Source organism: Rhodnius prolixus, unplaced genomic scaffold (genome assembly GCF_049639745.1).
Source record: "Rhodnius prolixus isolate KJV_2025 unplaced genomic scaffold, Rpr scaffold_5, whole genome shotgun sequence".
Taxonomy (NCBI): domain Eukaryota; kingdom Metazoa; phylum Arthropoda; class Insecta; order Hemiptera; family Reduviidae; genus Rhodnius; species Rhodnius prolixus.
In genome coordinates, this window is record NW_027411624.1 from 27,461,617 (window position 1) to 27,485,260 (window position 23,644).

The 23,644-nt window shown below is 31.1% G+C and overlaps 1 protein-coding gene and 1 long non-coding RNA gene across 12 annotated transcripts in view; one reads left to right on the top strand and one right to left on the bottom strand.

Moving 5' to 3' along the window:
- The window catches only part of enok (histone acetyltransferase enoki mushroom), a 46,720-nt gene that overhangs the window by 7,352 nt on the left and 15,724 nt on the right, over positions 1 to 23,644 (top strand). For 2 of the 8 annotated variants that reach the window (XM_074136974.1, XM_074136975.1), the window contains exons 4-6: positions 18,137 to 18,355; positions 20,748 to 21,028; positions 21,493 to 22,403. In XM_074136974.1, the coding sequence (XP_073993075.1) occupies positions 18,137 to 18,355; positions 20,748 to 21,028; positions 21,493 to 22,403 (1,411 nt within the window). Of the gene's footprint in view, positions 1 to 11,836; positions 11,978 to 15,201; positions 15,363 to 18,136; positions 18,356 to 20,747; positions 21,029 to 21,492; positions 22,404 to 23,644 lie in introns of those variants that run through there. The other 6 variants (XM_074136977.1, XM_074136978.1, XM_074136979.1 and 3 more) reach the window with 6 other exon arrangements.
- On the bottom strand, positions 4,220 to 15,195 carry LOC141458704 (uncharacterized). Of its 4 annotated transcripts, XR_012461109.1 has the most exons (5): positions 15,068 to 15,195; positions 13,512 to 13,648; positions 11,339 to 11,438; positions 7,282 to 7,405; positions 4,220 to 6,035 (listed from the first exon to the last, which is right to left on the bottom strand). It is a non-coding gene; the product is annotated as an uncharacterized lncRNA (long non-coding RNA). The 4 variants fall into 4 exon arrangements; XR_012461110.1 differs by lacking the exons at positions 13,512 to 13,648; positions 15,068 to 15,195 and adding an exon at positions 11,846 to 11,967 and having other exon boundaries at positions 4,221 to 6,035; XR_012461108.1 differs by lacking the exons at positions 13,512 to 13,648; positions 15,068 to 15,195 and adding an exon at positions 11,796 to 11,928 and having other exon boundaries at positions 4,221 to 6,035.

Genomic DNA, 23,644 nt, shown 5'->3' on the forward strand with positions numbered 1-23,644 from the left:
TTGCTTCTTAATTAATGAGATGGGTGTGCCTGATGTTTCTTTGCAAGGTTCGCTATATTTGGTTCGAAATTGTTTTTCCTTCGACCCCTAATCGACCCCCTAGCTCAGATAGACCCCCTACTTTTGTTAAATAGACTCCTGGGGTTTCATAATGTAAAATTACTTGAAGCCCTGAAGGTAAAACCTAGTCGCTAGCCGTTAGGTCAAAAGATTGAAAAATCCAATAGTAATGGCTGACTTTGGCATTAATTGCTTTTTTTTATATTTAGTAATCAACCTATTTGTTTTTACTTCTTAAATTAGGCAGAATTAGCCTTCTAATAAATTTTCAAAATTTAATTTAATTTTGTACTTACTTATTCATTTATGTAAGATTTAATGTTAATCTTTTAACTTTTAGTCTAACCTTTTATTAATGAACCTTTATTTTTCATTATAGTACTTTTAATACTTTGTAGTATGTACTTAACCACATTATGTTGTTGAGCCTTTTGCATAACGGAATTCAACATTAAATTGTTAACATTCGATCAAAAAAATGTAACGAAGTTAAAGACCCTAAAATAAAGCGTACATTACTTTTATAAAATACTTCATTACATGCAGGTGAATGAAAATGCTTTTGTTTAGAAATTGAGAATGTGCAGCCATACCTTATCCTTGAACAAAAATGAACGATTTCCGTCCATTCAATAAATAATATTAATTAATTAACAGATAATATTAAAGTAAAACTAAAATGATCCCTAAAAAATGTCCATTACGCCTTAATCCTAGGATCCTACAGAGATGATTGCCTAAAATCTAGATTTATTGAAACCAAGAAGGGGGCAACACTGCTTAAAGAGTTCTGACAAATTTTCTATTTAATTCAGCGGACAACGAAACTTAGCTTTTTCAAATTTTTCAATCTAATATTAAAGCCGAAAAATTTCAGAAATCAAAATAATATTTGAACTATTTCAATAACGTTTAGAAGAAATATCTTTATTCTTATGGCTACCAATTTTTTGGTGGTCTGACAGAAAGTACAACCTGATATCGTACTTTTCGATGAATTAAATAAAAATTTATTTTGAATTATTCTTTTTCAATAAATACCTCAATTCTTTAATAATATTGAAATACAGTATTATTTAGTGTATTGAAAATTGAAACTTGACGAAATCTATGATGACTAATCTTGATCAGAGAAATTTGGTAACATCTAAGGTAGAATTTTGCAAGCGATATTGAAGTCAATGGCGGCAGTCTTGAAGTATCTGTTTGGGAGAAGATCTTCTCGGTCCATTAAGATTGAAAGCAGATCTTCTGGTATTCCCTAGATCTTCACCAAACAACCTAACCTCTTGAACGAACAGACTACTTATTTATTTATTTATGTTAAATTCACTGCTCTGTAAGATACACGGTCACAGCCAGAAATAAAGTGACCACTTCTCATAAAAAAATCTAGATAATTAGGTTTCGAATGGTTGGTAAATTTGATTTTTTTTTTTTTGTATACCGTAAGAAAAATGAAAGCTGAATTGTTTTGCATGAAAGTACTCCACAGAATATTGAAGCTATACTTTTGTACACCTTCTAATATTGATTTTTAAATGAGTCAGTGGACCGTTACCTACTGTTTATTTTTTATTTAGACCTTTATATTTTCTTGTTTTATTCATTTTTTAAATAAAGAACAAAAGTATTCCAGTAAATCTAAAGATTTTTTTTTTTAAAAAAAATTATGTTCGGTAATGGCCATAGAAAGTCTAAACATGTGTAAGAAACACAATTCTTCAAAATCCAAGAAGCTTTTGATGACACTAATTAAAAATTTTCTGTAATGTAGATTTTTTTCTGACCTTCAAGTATTCTCTTTGTTTATGTTTTTAGACTTTTTTCTTTTAAGCTCTAGCATTGGGAGATGAAAGTTGCAAATCTTACGTTACTCATTACATAACAAATTAAAGAAAAATAATTTAACACTTTAGTGAAGGCCGAACGGTCGGTTAGAGGCGACGTTCGTAAAGCTAAGATTACTGGCACTAGGTTCGTCAATTCTCATACTAAGCCTTAGATTTTATTTTGTCTTGAAGTGATATATGAATCCTAAAATTAAAAGTTGTTTTAGTATTCTTCAAATTTAGTATTTTCTTTGCCGAAGATCGATTCTGAATATATTATTAAAACAAAATATATTTCAGTTCTTATTAGTATGAAAATACTAAATTTAAATTCATGGTGATTATTTTACCAATTTTGATTTTAACTTCTGATGTTCGATAGAAGTCCAAAACTGGATCGGGATACCAAAAACATGCGAGCCGTGACGGATAAAATCAAGGAAGCAGTCTATTGAAGATTATTTAAAAATCATTAATTTTTAAAAAGAAAAAATCTTAGAAGTCTATGATTCCATTCGGAGCTTTCTCACCGGCCTCCGTACAGTTTTCTCTCAAAGAAACATTGTCTATGATTGTTTTTTATCTACAGCTTCTGTTAAGTGATTGGACAATGAAGTCAACACTAAACAAAACAAAAGAAGGCAGTGATATCATCAGATATCAGTGCCAAGTTGGTTGGTCTTGAGTTTTATGCTAGTGTTGATGAAGTTAAAGACCATTAGGCCCAATGACTGAACCCCTTCGGCTTGCTAGCCACGATTGATTTTGAATCATTAAAAGTCACTAAACATTGTTACAAAATATTTTATGCTTAGAATCATCTTACATTTGTAGGTTATCATGCAGGATTCAATCAACAAGCTATGACGGATTGAAATAATTCTATTGTCCAACTATGCGGATTAACCCTGTTTAGTACTAACTTTTTAAGACGACCGATTGAATATTTAGTGATATAATTTGGGATGATTCTTTTTTAAAGTTATTTATCTTGTTAAAACTCAAAAAATGAAATAGATTTCTAGATATATTTTTCATTTTCTTTAAAAGTTTTGGCCCTGATACTTAATTCGCTAAAACTTACCTGCCAGGTATCGATCTAGAATTAGTATTGGAAGAAGTGATTTTGCAGAATTATGTAAAAAGGACAGATATTACTCACAACAAAAAACTTATCGCAACTAGAGTTGATTACTTCTCACCAAAATCGTTGAATCTTTAGATTTAATTAAAATTTGACAAATTATTTTAAAACATTAGTTGTTAATGTTGAAGGACTTATTGATAAAAACAAATACGTACTTATAAAAGTACCTTTAATCTAAGACTGCAAAGAAGTTAAAAAAAATCACTTTGAAGAAATGAACTGCAATTTGTTGTATGTTAAATAAAATAATTATTGTATTTGATGGAAATGTTAGAAAGCTTTAACTGAAATATCTTGTACGATAATAATTTAAATGTTTAATGTGTTAAAGGTTAGTAAAAAAGTTAAAAATTGGTATGTACATACTTAAGTGACAGCTTACAACTTGAGATCTTACTCAGAGATCTTTTTTACTTCCCAGTCTGGTTGTTAGTTCGTACGTTTTTGTATTAAAATATACCTCTACCTTTTTATATTTATGTTCCAAATGAAATGTGCAATTTATGTATTAGCTAATTTTTATAATGTGAGTTCTATTATTTTATAGTCTTCAGGTAAGCCCTACCCAATACAAGCCAGCTAGCTAGATAGGCTCTTATAGACAAACCGTATAAAAACAAAAACCAGAAACTCAGCTCACTCTAGCACAAAAGTCTTGGGCCAGATATTACCCTCAATCTCTTGAATTGTCCATTCTTTGTGGTTTCTACCAGGAGACGGAGAGAAGTTCGTGAAGACAGTCTCAGAATCATCTTACTATTAGTTCTATCTGGGGACCACTTCAGAATTTTATACTGCTGAGAACCCAAGCAGCTCATTGATAAGAATGAATATTGTGAAGCCATTAGTAAGAGAAGTTATTTTGCTAGGAGTAATATCAGTCCTTTCATGGTTTATCAAGTCAAACTTTTGTTTTGATATGGTGTTCTGTACGACAAAGTTATGATAAATTGTTCGAATTTAGTGTACCCCAGATTATGATGACCATATCGGCAGAATTTAAGAGGACTAACTCTTCAGCATATTCTATCGTTAGCTTGGATTATTTACCGTTGATATCGAACTATTATGTGAAGATATTCTGAAAATGAATTTCACCGCTGAAAATACTCTTAATAATAATAATAATATATGTATTTTATTTGCCTAAAGAAAGATACATCTTGTGGCAAGGAGACTGTCCTACACATGTACAACAATTTTCAAAAATTAAGTAATCTTAAATTAAAATTAAAACCATTTCATCCTGAATTAGTCGAAAATAATTAAAATATAGAATAATGATATATAAAAAACAGATGCATATAATTTAAAGTAAAAAGGACAATTACTTAGACACAGCTACTCTGATAAAATAAAAACTAGAAATTTTCAGTACCTGAAATTAATTAACACTGCTGACAAAGAACATTTAGTAAACTTCTAATTTTTTGAATATATACATATACAATGAGCACACATTTTCACCTATCATTTTTAGCCTTAGCTGGAGTGCTTGAGTAGTGGAAAGAAAAATATTATTTATTTTTTCTCTACAGCTTACAACCAAAAAATTTTCAAATCTGTGAAAATACTCATGAAGTACTCGTCCATGGGGAAATCTCTGTTTTTTTTTGCATTTCTCCGGACTTCTTTCTCCTCAATCACTTTGTTGAAAACCTAGCTCTTTGAGAGACTTAATTTTGCGTTTGAAAATCTTTTTATTTTTTAATTTTAAGGCGCGCTAACATCTTAGGTTCTCAGAGCACGGCTGGGTCTCTGGACCATTGTACTCTCGTTGCAGACAATACTGTTCATCAAAGGACAGTTAGTTGTAAGAGACATCTGGAAAAAGGAGGTCTAACAGCACTGTAATCCATAGTACCATCCGCAAAGCCATTTTTTTGGTTTAGTATTAACCTATACCTTTTATTTTATTATTATTTTTTCTTTTTTTGGAGGTTTGAAAAAAATCAACAAATTGCCTCATAATTATACCGTCCATATAATAGTACAAAAAAATAAATAATAATAATATCTACGTTTTCAAATGTATTTTTATCTTCATTTATTCGGAATCACTCCAACCTGTGGGGTACACTTCTTTCTATCTTCAACTTAGCTCACAATCTATATATATATATAAAAAAAAAAACACTTATGAGGTATTAATGCAACGTTTACACCAATATACCCCGGATACAATTTTTTACAATGTAGATAGCAGTGGATTTTTAGCTTTAAAGCCATTTCCTATACAAATCTAAGGTATTATAACAAAAAAATATTCTGTACTTTATCAATCGACGATCTCTAGTATTTTCAGAACTGTACAATTTACATAAAAAATTAAATGACATATTTAAAAAGACGAGTAAAATTAAAATGCCAGATTTAATGAAGATTACAATTTGATGATCGCAATGTTGAGAGTATTGCGTCCGATTCCTGAATCGATTTTGGATTTTATTTTCCCTAGGTTATGATTATATTAATATTGGAATATATTTAAAGTTTCTGGCAGGACTGTTGTGTAAGGGCTCAAAAGCTGCAATAAAAGTTACTTTGTTAACCGCTTGTATGTATCTAGGCACCTAATTGGTGAGGTAGTTTGAGCGTGAAGCCTGTCTGGAAAATAGAGATTACTTTATTTTTATTGATTGAAGTTCAGATTTCTTTTTTTTTAACTTTATCACAATGAATCACACATCTTACTGCACTTTCCCGGAATTATTTCAGAAAAGTCCTGCTCAGCTTATCTCCTGCTAGTGTCCGGACTTTAGTAGCACCAGTCAACTCATTTACAGACTTCTTCAATTTTCTTACTTCTTGCAGGCGTCAATCTAAAATTGAATTTGAGAATGTATGGATGGGCTAAACCTTTGAAACGATTTTTCTTTGAATGTCTCTAATATCTTGTTTTTCCTCATTTTCCCAAGTAATCTCATTTTTTCTGTTAGAGACTTCCTAGCAGAACTTTAGAAAACATCTATTTCAACTTCTCTTGCTTTTGATTCCTATAAAAAAATGGAAAGTACATTTTATAAAAATTTTATGATAAATATTAAAAGAAAACTACCTTTAAACGTTTAGAATCTAGTATTCAGGAATTACCAGAGTTACTACTCGGAAACCGCTCTGTTGTTCAAGGTTCTTCTTACGTAGTAAGGAAAATTGATTCTTTTTCATATGAGTTAGTAATATTAAGACTAGTAGGTAAGTTAGGAGAAAACATGAGCCGCTTTTCATTTAAAAAATATTTATTCTTCTGATATTTTCACTAGTTTACGTATTTCATGAGTCTACGTTACCATCTCACGTAAACTAGCTGAGAGTTTAAAAACTAGAGCTAAAAATGGGTGCTTCCAGATCACCTTTTCATCCGGGCTAGTCGTCATTGGCGTCTTTTTACAACCTTTAACTTAAGTCTGGCAAGAATACGACAAAACGATTTCTGAGCATTGTAAGAAGAAACTAGGACATTTGTTTTTATATGGAATTGATTATTTTTTTATAAATAATTCTTCAGATAATGATTAATTTCATTCATCACAATCTTATTGAGTCATCTTTTATATTGATCGGTTTCAGAATTTCCTGCATGAAGTTCGTAATAGAGAAATTGACTTCCAAATTTAAAAAAATTCTGCCCAAGTTTTTATAGAGATTGTGGATAACAAGCGTGCCAGTGAGAAACCAGCGATTTAAGAGCGCTATTCATTTTTTTTCCTTGTTTTGTTTTTTGTGACTGATTCAGCGAAGGAAGTTATTGATAATTATTCATATAAATATATATTTTTTTTATTTAAACATAATTAAAGATTATTCAGTTGATGAATTACTGTCTATACCTTATTATAAATTTTTATCCAATTTACTACAAAACCCGTAAAAAATGTTTAACCACTGACTGTACTGATATGACTCAAAACACGTTTTTTGAAATCTACCTCTCAATATTTGAACAACCACAATATATGACTCAAAACACGTTTTTTGAAATCTACCTCTCAATATTTGAACAACCACAATCATAGGGACAATCTATAGTTAATCTTAGACCTAACACCAGCAACCTATAAAAATGTTGATGAAATTATTTAATTTAATGATAATGTGCAATTTTATTTAATCAATATAAAGTAAAAAAAAAAAAATAGATTTAATTATGTTAAACATAATTGACATATTTTCTTACAAATTTCTTTTACAATTTTTTCGCAACTTGCTAGGAAAATCTATAATCTGAAATTAATTTCTTACCTGCTAATTTAGTTTTATTTTTTATGTGGCTGCCTGGTAGTATAGAATGTCACAACCTTGTTGTGTCCCAAAAATCAAGAAGTGCCATTTGAATTTTCCATCACTTTCCAAGTATTATTGTCAGCTAATAAAAATAAAAAGATTCAGTGATAAATAAAGTCTTAAAGGGTTCAAGAATAAAGAGGAAAATTGATAAGAATTATATTTTATTTATTTTCTAAATAGTTTTATTTAAGTGATAAGTTCACTGTGGAGCATAAGTAAGGAATGTAATTTAATACACGGGAAAAATGGAGGAGTATCAATGTCTTTTCAATTTTCATGAACTTTCATTAATTAATATTATGCTTTTGGTGTAACATCTTTTCTGCTAAATATTCCATTTAAAATTGATCATTTACACTGCTACATTAAAAAAAAGTATTGGCATTATAGTTCGTGTAATCAAAATGGCATCATCTGGAGAAAATGAGAAGAAAAATGATGTCGAAAAAGAAAACACACGAGACGAATCCAAATGGAGAACAAATAAAAACTTGCAAGGTCATTCTCTTGACCTGATTGTTACTGTAAATGCCTGAATTGTTTCTAAAAGCGCTAGATTAAATATTGGGTATAAGATTTTAATTTAGAGAAGTGGATATGAACAAAATCAATATTTATTCGGATAAATAAATTAGTTCAAGGAAGATGTCCAAGGATTTTCGAAAAGAATGCTGCATTTCACTACTTTTATTATTACTATATGTGAGGTTGAATATTATAGAAAACAACGTTTATTAAGTTCTAGTGTGTTCCAAAGCATTATTGTCATTGCAATGTACAAGTAAAAGAAACGTTTGTTACTACAGCAATCATTTAAAATGATTAGATGAGTTGTGAAGACTTTGTGATATATTGGTTTCACTTACCAATAAATTTATTGATTTGGTGTAAACTCAAGGAGAAAATCGTTATATATGTATTCCCCTTCAATTAGGAGTGAACGTTCGGGTTAACGTTTCACAAAAATTCAATATACTTTTTCATCGATTAATTAATCTAATCACCAATCCTTTGCAAAGTAATTATTACTGTTTGCACAAAAGTACTAACATATTTATTAATATCTTCAGATTTTAAATATTGTTTTTTTAAAAAATTAAGTTTGTGCCTTTTCCCTTTTATCTTCTGTATCTTTCAACATTGAATGTTTCGCATCACATAGTTCACTAATTTATTGTTTATATTTGTATGATTGAAATAATTGAGTTTTATTTGGAGCATGAGTTACAGTTGACACATTTGAGTTCGTTTGATGACTGACGGCTTAAGTACAGTTAGAATCAGGACCTTTTGGGAAATATTTATTTTACTTATCATTAACTCTCATAAATATCAGATTTTCATCTTTTAGTGTTTATTTTTGTTTACCCTCTTGAATACTTTATATGAAAAAGCAATCTATTAATTGCTGAAAGAAGTATATTTGATTTTATGGACAACCAAATATTTCGTCACCTCCTTTTACCAAGTCCAACAATTGGTACTAAGCCTAAAACATCTTTTACTACTTTGAATAAATTACTCTCCACGATCATATCATCTAAATCCATTAATTGAAGCAGCACTTATCTTCAATCGTTCCGATTGTCCCATTCAACACTTGGGGCTGGCAATAACCACGCGATATCTTCGCTAAGGAGATAAGTAACAATATAATTGAAAAGTCATTCATCTCTAGGTAATTGATAACTTTCACATGTCTGTTTTCTAAACATGTTCACTTGTTGCAGGACTTCTGCTCTGTAGTTTTAAGTTGCAAATAACATTTTTAAAAAATGCTGATACAAGTTACTTGTAAAGGCAGTATAAGGAAGGCTAGGCCCAATCAAGTCAATCTTGATTTAACATTAACATTATTCCATTTACTTTAGGAGTAATGATATTTTTTGACTTGGCAATTTATAGAGAGAAAGAACACAGTTTTATATTTTTGTTTACTTCAATTGATAGTCTAAAAATAAGAGTTAGTTTTTACCACAACGGCTTTTGATGTTTGCAATCCCGAAGATTGCATCGCTTAATATTTTTATATCCTGTAAGTTGACTGCCTTGTTTGACCCTGTATCATGTTCGTATGTGGAAGCAAATTCAGGCGAAAGCAATTTTTTACTGATATTTTTATCACCAGCCGCATTGCTTCTTTATCTTGTCAATAAAATTATAAATTAGTCTCGAGTATCAATTCTATAAGCTTTATCAGTCTTTTACATGTATTATAGTAGTACGCTATCTAAAAATATGTATGCTTAAAATAGCACAGTGCGCGTACAACATATTCTTAGTTGTGCGTAGGTTTTTTTGTTTTTTTTAACCATTTGGTTTAAAATAGTCATAATAAATTCTCATTAAACTTGGTATTTTTTACTAAATTTAAGGATTACCTAAAGAATAGATACATCCTGTTGACAGTCTAAAAACCCTTCAAAAATTCCAAATTTCTAAAATTCACGAAAGTGATAAATTATCATTTTTTTTTTTACTTTCAAAGAGAGGTAGAAAATTAAACAGTTTTTCAGTGCAAATAAATTTTTATGTATTTTATATGTCGGTTACATTTATTTAGTAATGAGTGTATCTCGAAATTAATTTCACAAAAGATGACGATTACAGTTCTTCTAACAGCAATAATCTGGTAGGATGTAAAATGGTGTATAAATAGGAAGAAAATTACTTCTACTCGGTGTTCTATAACAGTAGCGGACAGTCAAGTTATAAAGAGAATCCTATCCGTTGAGGAAGCGGATATTTTTTGCAAAAGAGACTGTAACGAAGATATTTTTCCCCTTTTTATTATGACGGTAGACAAAATAAAAGAGGTATTTTGAGGGGAACATAAGTAGAATGTGGGAACCCTAACAACGGCAGAGGGGTAAAATCTCTCAAGGATTAAAGCGTCCCGATTTAGTGACTCTTTTCCAGATAAGTTAATGGCCGCGACTATCACCAAAATTAATACGGAGCTAAATAAAAAACAAATGAAGAATTAGTATCAGTTATTTGTTTATTAACCTCAATGTAATAAATGTATTAAGAGAAAGTTGTGTATGTTAAATATATTCTCTTTTATCCTCGCTCCGCAAATAGCCACTGCATACAATTCGGAAATTTTTAATTATACCACTAAGTTTCCTGCCTCACTGGACCAGGTAATTGCGCAAGAAACTTAAAAGTACAATTTACAATAAAATGAAGAGGTACATTTTCTACTTAAACTCACCAAAGTTGAGTCATCTAAGGAATTAGGTGAAGCCTTAAGTTAAATTTGTTGTCTATCATTTCCTTTAATTTATACGTTTTAAAAAGAAGTGGTCTTAAGTATGAGTTTTGTTGTTTCTTTGCATCTGGTGGGATGGGACGAGTAACTAGCTACCTTTCATTTGATCTATTTCTTAAATTGTACCATCTCCACTGTTTTAAAATTTTACTACCTTGACGCTAAAAGTGGTATTTAACCCATATTCAAAAAATCCTTCCAGTTAAGAAATGATTTTAGTGATTTCAGCAACTTAATATTACATTGGTATCTAGTGGGTAACAACGTCCTAAAAGGAATATTCCAGAAAAACAAGTTTTAAACAAAAGTTACAGATATACAGACATTAAGTACTTAAATGAGAGTATGATTTGTATTATTCAAAACACGAAGTTAAAAAAAATCATATTGTAAATCCTCTCTCAGAAGTGCCCTTAATAGTATCTTCTTGCAAAAATGTTACAAGTGAAGGTTGAGTTCCACCAGGACTAGGTGCTTTTATAAAGTTTAGGAAATTTTTTGAGGCTATTATCATGTATGTATTATCAATGATTAAAATTGTAAGTTTGAAGAAAATTGTTTGTCTAGCAAGTATTTAATTTTGAAGAAACTTCGTTTTAGTATCTTTCAGTCAGATAAAGACCAATAGCTTTAGTCTGAGTCACCTATCATAAGATTACTTTAATGGTGGTCAATAATATTTTTAAAGTTTATAATTTAAATAAAGAACGATCTTTAGTATTATCCTTGTTAACGAACCTCTTTTGAAATGAGTCACCACACCACTTCAGTATTCATTCATCACTTCAATAGTATTCATTTTTTGTATTAAAATAAGAACTGTAGTTACCAAATGATACTGTTAAAAAAAAGATACAAAGTATGAGATGTTGAAATGATTTAATTGATTTTATTTAAGAGTGTACTTACCATATCATTTTTCCAAAAAACAACGCACTCATTTTCATTAAAAGTTTAATACAAAACACACTTTTATAATGTTTATAAACACTTATAATTGCTGGATAATTAAGTATAAAATGTTGCTTAAGAATACAATAAAATGTTTAAATACATTTTAAAATCGGGTATTTTAGAGAGTTAAATGGAGAAAAATCTGTGCACCTTTTTTTTTTTTTAAAAAAAAAAAGTTGAAGCTGAATACAATTTCTATAAGTAACTAATTAATTAAAAAACTTAGTGGAGTCTAATTAACCTGACATCCTAAAAGTAACCTCCTTCTGTTAGTTGGACAAAGTTGATTACCAATTATTGAAGCCTTTTCATTTCTTCTTTTTAGTTATTATTGTTATCTCATATTCAAATATGAGTTGAAAACAATTTTTTTTTTAACGTAACGTTTATAAAACAATTACTTTTGAAGCAATGATGGGTAAGGTATGTTGATTTTTTTTTTTTAAGTGGTCATAACATTTACTTAAAGTTTCAATTTATTCGGACTAAAGTTCACATAGTATTTATTAGTTTGTAAAGTTTATTTATTAAGGTTTGTATTAATTATTTAATGACAATATATTGAATACTTTCGAAGTAAGTTTAAAGTAATGGATCAATCTACATTTATGTTTCAATCTGATTTTGACATAAATAGTTATCTCCCGATTTACATAGTTCTTTCTTCCTTGATTTCTATTTTGCATAGTAAACATTGAAAATGACTCGCTTTTATAAAGTGAAATATGAAAGCGAAATCATAATAATTACGTATTAAGGAATTTAACATGATTTTTTTTTTTAAATTCTGAACTTCCAGTTTCTATAAAAGTATGAATATGTAAAAAAACACAAAAAAAGACGTATTGTTCCATCAATGAACTAATACTTTTTGTATTTTATTTTCTGCATTTTTATTTACGTTGAAAAAATTAATTTTGCCAGTTATCCCGGGTTAAATATACAAAGCTATTATTTTTATTTATACGCTTTTCACAGGAAATTTCTTTGTAAATTGAGGATTGGTTTTAGTGAAAGTGAAAAATCCCTTAAACTATTGTCACAGACCTTTTAATTTTCTTAGCATTGATGCCGTTTGGGCATCCTCTACATTAAAAGGTAGTCTCAAGAGAGATCAATATTTTCCTGAGATTGCCGCGTCTTGTAAGTTAAACGAACTCTTCAGGGAGACGAGATTAGTTCACTATGTTCTCCAGTTTCCTATTTGTAGTTCTTTCAATTAGTGCACGGAACTTTTGATTATCTAGCAACCTCTTGCTGGATATTTTTTTTTTTCAACGCTCCAGTGCCCGTTTCGTGGTTAGGGCTGGTAGGTGAAGAATAGGTAGCTGCGATTCTTCCCCCTACGAAAGCCGAACTTCTGTGCAGTCATCATCTTAGTCGAATGAACGATGTATTTAATTAATAATTTTTTGAAAAGTATGAGAGAGCATCACTCCCATCTAAACTGTTTTTTATGAAGGAAATATATTCAAACATATAATGTGCTATGGTGTATCAAAGAGAAGAAAAAACGAAAGTAGAATGCTTTACATTCAACAACGAAGCAGTACGTGCTGACCAGAGAACTGTCGATTGAGTGAGTAGCAGCAATGTTTGACTGCTAGCCAATAGCTCATCATATTTAGCGCCCTTGCGGTGGCACGCGCCAGTTATTATTGATCTATATTCTTCTGGACTGGCCGCCCACCCCATTTTCTTCTGTGGCGTTATTACTACTCAATATGCAATAATTGACAAAACACCACTTTAAATACTTCAGTACGAACAAGATAATAACCCTCACTATTAATTTTAACTTGAAGAAATATATGTTTAATTGCGACACAAAGATTGTTCATTTACAAGTAAGGGCATAAATGACCTCGCAGTCGATACGCCAGTAGAAAACATAGGCCAGTAGTGAATTGAAAAACTGAAGATGATAAATTACTATAAAAAAGTTTTAAAGCCTTACTTTAAAAATGCAAAAAACTACCATTTCTGTAAATCGTTAATCTGCTATGAGAAGCAGCTTAATCGTCCATCTTAACCAGTTTACTTCTCCATTAGTTCACAATTGATTTCATTTTCATCATCTTGTCACATTTACATCTAAAACATTTAAGCGTACATATTTGAAGACTTTCAAGATCAATAAACTTTTGTTATTTAAATGTATATTTAGAAGAAAATGTGACACTTATGCCTTATAAATATGTGCTCAGCGGATTTACATGTAGTCTCTAGTTTTGATTAGTATAAAACAAAAATATATTTTTTTATCCGTGAAACATTGACTTATGTTGTGAGTTCCGAGCTTGTAGAAAAACCGGGGTCATTTTTCTAATCATCGGCGAAAAGTTTATGCTGTTTTTTCTCCTTGGACAAACATCAGTATGCCAACGGCGAAAAACTAGCGTATAATCATCCATTTCAGTGTTAGATTAACACATATACTTTACGGAATTTCCTTTTTAGGATTCTGATGAAATAACAATTGGGAAGAGATTAGCTCAGTGGTTAGTACTAGACTACCACAAAGAAATTCTGGGTAGTCTGGAGGTGCAAGTGGTATGAATAAACTACTAAGAGGGAAGAGGAATTACTGTCAATTTCAGTCTTTCTTATTTAATATTTCCAAGCTTTTAGGGGTGTATAAAATTCACCCAGTAGTTGCTTCAAAACATAATTTTCACGGGGTGGGTGTTGATCTAATGGTCAAGAGCGTGGTTTTGACCATGTGAAAAATACCCAGTTCGAATCCCGCTTATGAATATTTTTTATTTTTTAGAAAAAAATTGTTTATCGTAAAGTATGAGCTTCCGCCCCCATTCGTGACACCTAATTGGTATATAAACAAAGTCGAAGTAAAGAGAATAGGTACTGAGATATCACCATCTTCATTCTCATTCATACTTATAAATGCGAATCTTCATTCTCATTCATACTTATGAATGCGAGAGTCGTTCTCAGTACCTTTAATGCAATCCCAACAAATCCTAAATTTAGAAAATTGCGTGCTTCGAATATTCATATCATCTACATTACAACTACATGGATTACCAGACAAAGATAATTTTTGAGGTAAATTCCTTGAAATAATGTGACGATTTTGATTTTTTGAACACTAGGTACTCGGATTTATATTTTAATTTACATAGTATCATCTTTTTTTTACGAAAGCTTAAAGGAACGTGTTCTCAAAAAACAAAAACAAAAAAACAGAATTATTAAAAATTTATTTACAACTAAATGGTTGACTGGTCAAAGAATAATGTTTAACATGAACTCCTTGGAATTATGTGATGAAGGCTAGTCAGTAGTCATTCAATTCTTATTGTCCATGACATAATACCTCTACCATATTATTCTTAGATAATTAACAAGTTAATAAAAAAGTTCTTACTATCTATAACTAGTATTGTTAGTTTAATAACATTTATTATTTTAAAATATAAATAAGCTTAAGTGAATATTGAATACTACAAACTATTGTAAAAATATATACTACATATTACATATATTTTTTACCTTCTATTGTCAGTAAAATATTAAAAATTAGTTCATCTATTGGAAAAAAAATTACTTTTCAATGTGGAATTTAGTTTACACATGTCAGGGACCCTGCTTAAAATGATTGTATTCCTAACCGTGTAACCTGTGCTTAACCTTCCTCATATTACACTTTCTGGCAGTGTTTATTATTTCCTTTTATATTACGGAGTTTTTGCGGTGTGTTTTAAGAGATAATTTCGAAGAAAAATTCATGTTGAGAGCAAGCATGTAAGCATGTATCATCTACAGAGATTATCTTTGTCATGAAATGGTAGGAATATAATAGATCAGATTACCAATTCTTACATTGTGGCTTTAAAGCAATGAAATTTGTTAAGATGAATAAATTTAAATCTATTCAGTTGGAATTTGATTAACAGTGAAAAGATGGTTATTACAGTTTCATTACAAGTCATTAGATGGATATTGCTCTAGCTTATTACCGAATGAAATTATTATCTTTATTACATGAAACGGTTGTTGCAATTTTGTTTTTTCAAGGCTATTTTTAAAAAATCTGTACAATTTCTAATATTGCCAGCATTTAAGTAGATAAATGTTCTTTATAAGTAGCTCTGTCATCAACAGTTCTTTTTAGTTAGATTAAATTTCAGTAGCTGCTGTACTTTTTCCAAGTTGGATGTGAAGCTGTATATGATAGTGGCATGGATGGTTTTTTTTTTATTCTTGTATAACACACATAGAAGATTGAAGTTAAAATGAGATATTGACATAAACCTTCCCAACGGGGACTAGTTAATCATTGGTATTTCCCATTTAGGAAATGAATGTAACCTTGATCATTAGAATGTTGGAACTGGGCTGTTGCCAATTCGTTGTTACTTATTGCAAGTTTTTATTTATATTCAGCTATGAAATTACTAATATATAGTGAATTTATTAGAAATTAAAGGAACATATTTTTTGTTTTTTCTAGAAGGTTAAAGATTTGTTCAAGTTTTTTTCATCTGTTTGCTCCAACGTGTTAAAGATGGCCTTCTCCCCCAAAAAAGCTAGTTTTAAAATCTGTTTTATTTTTTTGGTAAGGTCTAGTATTTTTTAATAAACTGAAGTAATGAGATTCTTGAAACAGGGTTGGTTTATTTTTTATTGTTAGTAAGTTTTTAATTATTTTTTTGTCTCTATTTTGAATAAAATGTCCTGATTTTACCACTCTGCTTACATACTTTGTCTGACGATATTACCTGTGTTATGTTCAACTCGGTCCGCAACCATTGTATTACTTTAATAAATAAATTTTGTTATTGAACTTTTATAGCAAGTTTATCTTATGAACTGCTGTTTGTAATTTTACCAAAACTACACTATATTATAGAATAGGTGTCTTGAGATAGGTGCGGTGGAAAAGTACTCGGCATGGCTGAGAAGGTGGCGACTTTTCAGTTAATTTTTTTTCATTCTTTTTTTTTTTTTTTTAGTTCAATGCACGTTAATCCTATCTTTTCTAATGCATTCCATTCCTGAAGTGTAATTTTGGAAGGTATCTTATTTACCTGTTAACGGTTACTGCTAACTCGTTTTCATTTTATCATTTGAGCCAGTTCTTGAATGTTGGGAATGTTACAATTCTTATAAAAAGTCCATCAGTTTTCCCAAAGCATCTTTGTAGTACGTTCATTTTTTTTTAATGAATGTTTACTTTTTTACATTAATTTTTTTCCATACTTATGCTCCAGAAGAAGTGCATAGTTATTGTATTATCAAAGTAATCTGAGAAAATTCTCTTTTACTTTCCCGGCAAACTTTGGTCCATGTCCTTAGCCGCTGATGAAGTCGACTTTTTTTTTACACAATTCATTCTCTGCATTGATGGCTGCTTTAATTTTGGCATTTAGAAGAAGGCTTATTTCTCTTTCATAGTGTTAGGGTACTTTTTTTCTTTAAAACGGTCCAAACAGATGCGGAATTCGTCGTCACATTAGTTAAGTGATAAAAAATTAAACCAATATAAAACCCATCTTGCACAAAAGCATTCTTTCTTACATCTATTTCTTTATTTTAAGCGCATCTCTTCTCTCAGAATAAGCATTCAGTGCCAGTTGTGTCGTACGCTATTATGCAAATTCTCGATGTTTCCTTTTATCGTTACAAGTTTTCGGTAGTCTTTTACTTGTTCTATCTTTTTCAAAACTTACAACCCCATTAAAAATTCAGTCGCTCATTTTTTATCAATGTTTAAAATGGAGGAGCACTATCCTGTTAAACGCACATCAACTTTTAATATGTACTGGAGCCTCTTGAACGCTTTTTTTTTTTTTTGGAATAGCTAGCTATTTATCATTTGCTGATGGATTGGTTGAGGAACCTTACAAGCAGGGTTTACCAAATTTTTATTAAAATTAAGATATTTCGTTTATTAATTCAATTGACTTCTGCTGAATCTTATTTTTAAATGCATGGTCCGAAGGACTTCCCAGTTGTGTGACTGAAATAGTGGTAAAGTTTCTAGTTTTGTTGACAATGGTACAGACGTTTCAGAGTAAAATTATTTTCAATCGTTTAAATATTTTCTACTGCTTATTTGTACCTATAGTTTTGTTTGAACCTTATTCAGTTCTTTACTGCTGATAATAAGAATACTTGAGACATTACAGTTTTCTTAATTTCGTGTTAATTGAGATACCTTGTATCTTTTACCGTTTGAGTTGGTAATTACAATGTAACTGCGTAATTCTGATATATTTACAAATTAATAAAAAAAACTAGTAACAATGTAGATAAATCAGAATTTTCCGAATCTCTTTTCTTATCAAAGCCTTCCAAGGCATTGTAATTCAGATATTTTAGAATCAGTAATTAGAATTCACATTTTTGCTCTTTATTATATTAATGACAAATCAGTTGCTCATCAAAATATTTTTAAGTAACTTATATTTGTTTTGCTACTTTTATAGTAGTTGTGTGTTTTCATTGTTTTATATATATATGTACATATACAATAACCTGTTAGTAACCAATTTTTTGTTTGTTCAAAATATTGATGATGTTGCTACAGGTTTGGTAATGTAAGGATGTTTCTTACAGAAACCTGCATTGGCAATTTGTGGTGAATGTTTGGGTACAGCGGCCAAGAACAAACATGGCCAAGAAGAGGCGTTACTTTCTTGCGAAACATGCGGGTGTAGTGTACACCCGTCATGTGTGTCCAAGCCAGACATCTTGACAAATTTAATAGCTAAAGGCAATATATGGAATTGTGAAGAATGTGTACAATGTGATAATTGCCACCTAACTAACGATAAGGTATTCACCGAATTTCAAAAGAAAAATGATCATCTAGGTTTTTTTTTTGTTCATCCTTTACATTATTCTTCCTTATTTAGACAATGTGATTAGTTAAAAACTAAAACTAATATATAATTCCGTCTTTTGTGCTGGTAATAAATTTAAAATTCGGTACATCTGGGTGTTTATTCCCATGTAAGCAAAAATTTGGCAGACATTATAACTCAACATCGCATTGTCTAACTAATTAACGAAAGAGATTTCAGAGAATTTCATTTACAATATACAGTAGAAACCCTTTGCTATTTTGTTGTGAATATTCCCAAATATTAAGTTTGAACTGCCTTAATGTTACTCCGAATTGATTTGGATTTATTCATTTGAGTAGATCGTAACCCATAACAAAAATGATTGAAATAAGAATTTAATACAAAACAACTGTGTTCAAAAGGCTAAGTGATTAGCACCCTGGATTTCCTTGTAGAGATGCCTGGTTCGAACCTAGCTACTGGTTTCTCTACTGATTTTCTCTTCCTAAGAGCTTCTTAATGCCCACAACTTGGTAATGTATAGTGTTTTTTTTTTAAAAAGAGAGAACACTTTATGGTGGAAGCCGGTAGTTCAGTGGAAAGAGCTCCGGGTGCCAATAACAATAAGGGAAAAAAAATAAAATTAAAAAGAACAGGTTTCACTACTAAACTCAAACTGAAATGCAAACACTTCTCCTCTCTTTAATGACAAAATCTTTCCATTTTTTAAAAAAATTATGTATGAAATGTAAAAGTATTTCATTAAAAATATGTACATTTGCTCGGAAAGAGCAGGTACCAGATATATAACCTTCCTATTTCAAGTGAAACGAAATATTTTCAATATAAATACAAAAATTAAATTATGTTTACTACACTTCAATGCATACTTCATTAGGATTGAAACTTATAACATTTTGTTTTAATGGAGACATGATTAAAATTAGGTTTACAGAAACTGTAAAATTAGATTTGTTTAAAAGTAGAAGTACAAATGATTGTTTTTAATTTTTTAACCCTCTAAAACTTTTGTGAGTAAACTAAATTTATTGCCCGACAGTAAATAATATTTTTTTAACTTAACATTTAGAAAAAAACGGGGCTAAACCGTACTGAAAGAAAAAATTATGCATTACGTTTGTCCTAGGCAACGCCATTACACTTGTATTTTAAATATTGAGTTATATTTCACTAATTTTAGACAAAAAAACAACAACATTTAATTGAGATGGTACAGCGCTGACGAACTTGCAGTGGCAAAGGCAAGGAGTTGTCAGATAGTCTTATGAAAAAATTAGCAGTTTTTCCCCATAAAATATGAATGAATAAGTCTATTTTCAGGAAACAATTCTTTTATGTATACTTATACTAGCTAGTAGAAAGCAACCATTATAAACCCTCCTGCACCAAAGTTTACAATTCAGTTTCATAATAGCAACATTATTTGTGTGAATTTAGAGTATCATCAATTAAAACAGATAATCCTACAGGCAATTAATTACGTCGCTTTAAAAAAAATTACGTGCTTTTAAAAAATCTTTTTTTAAAAAAAGACCAAGTAAGAAGCCACCAATTCTCCATTTTACCTGACAAGGTTCCACCATTCATTTTAAAGCATTAAAAAGAAATTAAATGATTATTTATTGAACAATTATATGTATTATATATATATAACCACGCGTGCCCTCAGACAAATCTGTATTGGATCTAGATTTTGACTTTTTTGTTTTTTTACCCTCCCGATTTCAAATTTTGTATTCTTTTTGATGCCTTAACTTATATTTTGTCAAAAAAGAAGGTTTTTTTTATCACACTGGCAAAAATACATTATCATAATACTAAGAAATAACTTTATTTGGCTCAAGCAAAAAAATTGCATTTGGAACTTAATTTGTGTTCTAATGGTACGCATAATCGGGTTGTTATTTTTTGTTTGCGACAACATATGCACGGGAGCTATTTTAGTGCTCCGTCGCAGGCTCCAGACTGTGATTTTTTTGCTTATAATGATTTGTCCAACACTGAACGGTAGAAAGGTCTTCTGATGATTTTTATTTTTCAACAATTTCATGTTGGTCTGTCTACTAAATATATTTACTGGATCCAGTGTCATATTCATTAAAGTTATAAAAAAAAATACAAAGCAAAACAAAAATGGACAGCATTTTCTCAAACAGAGCCTTTTTAAAACTTATTAATTATACTATTTTAAATTTAAAAATATTAAATTAATATTTAATTATTACTTTTTTTTCTTCAAATTAATCCGCTTTTCATATTCATAATTTCGCCCTAAACCAAACTTCCACATATCATGGACAAATTCATTTTATTTTATTGCATTTATCTTATTACTTTATAATTGAAGAATATATTTTCAGATATGCGTCGTGAAATGTGGTACTTGCACCAGAAGTTTCCATCTGAACTGTTTGGATCCACACTTAGACAAACGATCGAAAACTGTTTGGCGTTGTACTGATTGTATAGAAGGAGTACCACAAACAACATCACCTGCTAATAGACCAACAGCAGCTACTACAGTTAGTACTACTACACCAGGATCCTCTGTGTCCGCAAGTGCTACTTCGTCTGCGACCACTCCTTCTCCAAATAAATCAAAGTTAAAGAATCTCAGAGTTCAGCAACTTAGAAGTATTAGGTAAATCTAAAAAGTTATTTTTTTATTTTCTAATTAAGACAGGTCGTCATCCGAGTTTTTTCAAAAGAGCATTTATATAGGAAAGGGTGGGTATTCTTACCAAACTAATAATAATGGTAGTAATTCATACCACTTAACAGTTTGAAGCGCGTGTCTTCTTTCCAAAATTCCATATTCCTCAAATATAGATTGCAGTGAGTGGAGTATCGCACAAAAAACATGCAGCCCATCGACGGTAATTGTAGAACGTTCGGGCTTTTTTTGAATTAAAGGCATTGAAAATATCTTTAAAAAACAAAAAAACGAACGAATCACTTTTTAAAGGGAATAAGGACTATAAGAAAATGATTAGTTCTTGCTTCTTTTCTCAGTACTTTTATTTCAGAATACTTGATACTTGTAACATGAAGTTTTTCAATAGTTGTGGATTTATTGAATTTAATTATTATTATATTGTTATGCAGGAAAGCAGCCAGGGCGAGTATCGTGAGGAAGAAAGGAAAGTGTCGGTCGGTGAGCGTAGATAGCTGCTCGGAAGACGGTAATGACGAACTACCATCAACAACAACTAGTTCCCCTTCCCATGCTCCTTTCCTGCAAGATCCTCAGGGTGGTGGGGGCCGCGAAGAAACCAGTGATCGTATATCAAAGGAAAAACAAAAATTCTTCAGGTGTTCAGCTTTTTATAAAAAAAATAATTTAGCCGGGATGATAGGCGGGGGCGTTGGCGGTGTTGGAGGATCAGATGGAGGGCCAGGAGGAGCTGAGAGCGACAACAGCAGTAATAGGGTAGCTGGTGGAAAAGTAAGAATGAAAGATGGTGACGCCAGTGTTATTGTTGAACGTGTAATTACACCGGTGACACCATTAACAGAATTCCCCCGGGCGGTACCGCCCACGTTCCCTTTTTTGGGAGGACGAGAACCGTTTGGTGGATTGGCCCAATCAGAAGAGCCTTGGGGTTTCGCTGCAGTCAAAGATGATAATATTAAGGGTTCTACTACAAGTAATGAAGCAATGAGTAATTTACACTCAATACCAACTCAGGAAAATCAACATCCACGTAACAACCATAGGGCAGCATCATCGCGGAGGCCCCCTCCTGCCCCTTCCTCGCCCGCCACCGCTAACACCACCACCACCGCCATATCTCATCAACATACTCAATCCATGACTGCTTCGCCACATGTACCTACCCCAGCTAGTGGTGGCGGCGGCGCTACGACCACTATACGCTCACCGTCCAGCCTTGTCAAATCCGCGGTCAACTGTAAGGCGCACGAACTGGAAAGGAGGAAGTTAGTCGGGGAAGGGTGTAAACTGATGAAGGAAGGTAGCCGGCAGTCATCAGCGCCACAACAAGGCGGCACACCTGGTAAGCACCCCCACCTCGCCACTGTTCCTCCTCCACCCACCTCTACCCATCACCTCCCCTTCATCACCACTAATCTTTCATTCACTTTACCACTCATTCTTTCTAATTTACACTTACATACTGTTATATAGATATAATATTTAAAACGTCCTGTAACAACAACAATTACGCTATCATCTACCTTATTCATTTATAACGAGCCAACCTTTAAGTAACCTGTTGTAACTCCCGAATTTTGTCATTTTTACTGCTGCAGTTTTAATAAATCCACAAGTAAAATGGAGGTAAAACAGTATTATAATTCATTTCTAGTTTATTGGTCATGAAATCATATAAAAGTGTTTCTACCCGGCCCGTTAAACTGTGGTTTTATATATTATGCACTAAGAAAATGAGAACGAACGATTGATGATGAATTTGTTGAAGCTATCTTTCAAATAAAAACTATCTGTTCAAAAGGCAGTTTAGGTTATGCGCGATTCCATTCTTGCCATTCGTTTTTAATAAAACGAGAAAAGTGTAACGAAAACAGTCGTGACTATCTCATTTAACGCCTCTGTTTCATGTATTTCATGCGGCAACCACAATCTTTTCATTTAGTAGCTTAACAACACTTTCAAATCATTGGTGCTAACAGTTACTCTAAAGGTAGGCTTACTATAATTACGAAGAGCCAAACCGGGAAGCAGAGGAGGAAGAGGACCGGGACGCAGAGGAGGAAGAGGCTCATTTTCGTTTTGCTTTTCGCTTAATTTGTGTTTTTCATATTTGAAATACAATCAAAATTATTAAGAACTGAAAACATATTAATAAATGGGCGCGGGGGAACGATCGGCCGGGGTGTCGGTGTTGTTTCAAGTTTGACCGGGACCATCCCGGTCAAACCGGGACGTATGGTAAGCCTATCTAAAGGTCATTAAGTTGTATTAAAATGGGCACTCTAGAAAGAATTGTTTTCTACTTAGTTCCCCTAAAATTATTTAAAGATAAATTTTTTTCAACTTTTTGTTGAATATATATATTAATAAATTACATTCCGTTATGCTGAGGTATTCTGGGCACAATAGTTCTTGATAATCTTAAATTTATTTGATATGAGTTGTAAAATATTTTTACCTCGGCCTATTTGAACAAATGTTTGGTCGCTAAGCCCTCCAGAAAAATAGTCATTCAGTTCTTTATTTTACTTAATATCATTTTTAAGGAAGATTAACTATGAAAATTAGTTATCAAATCCGTGT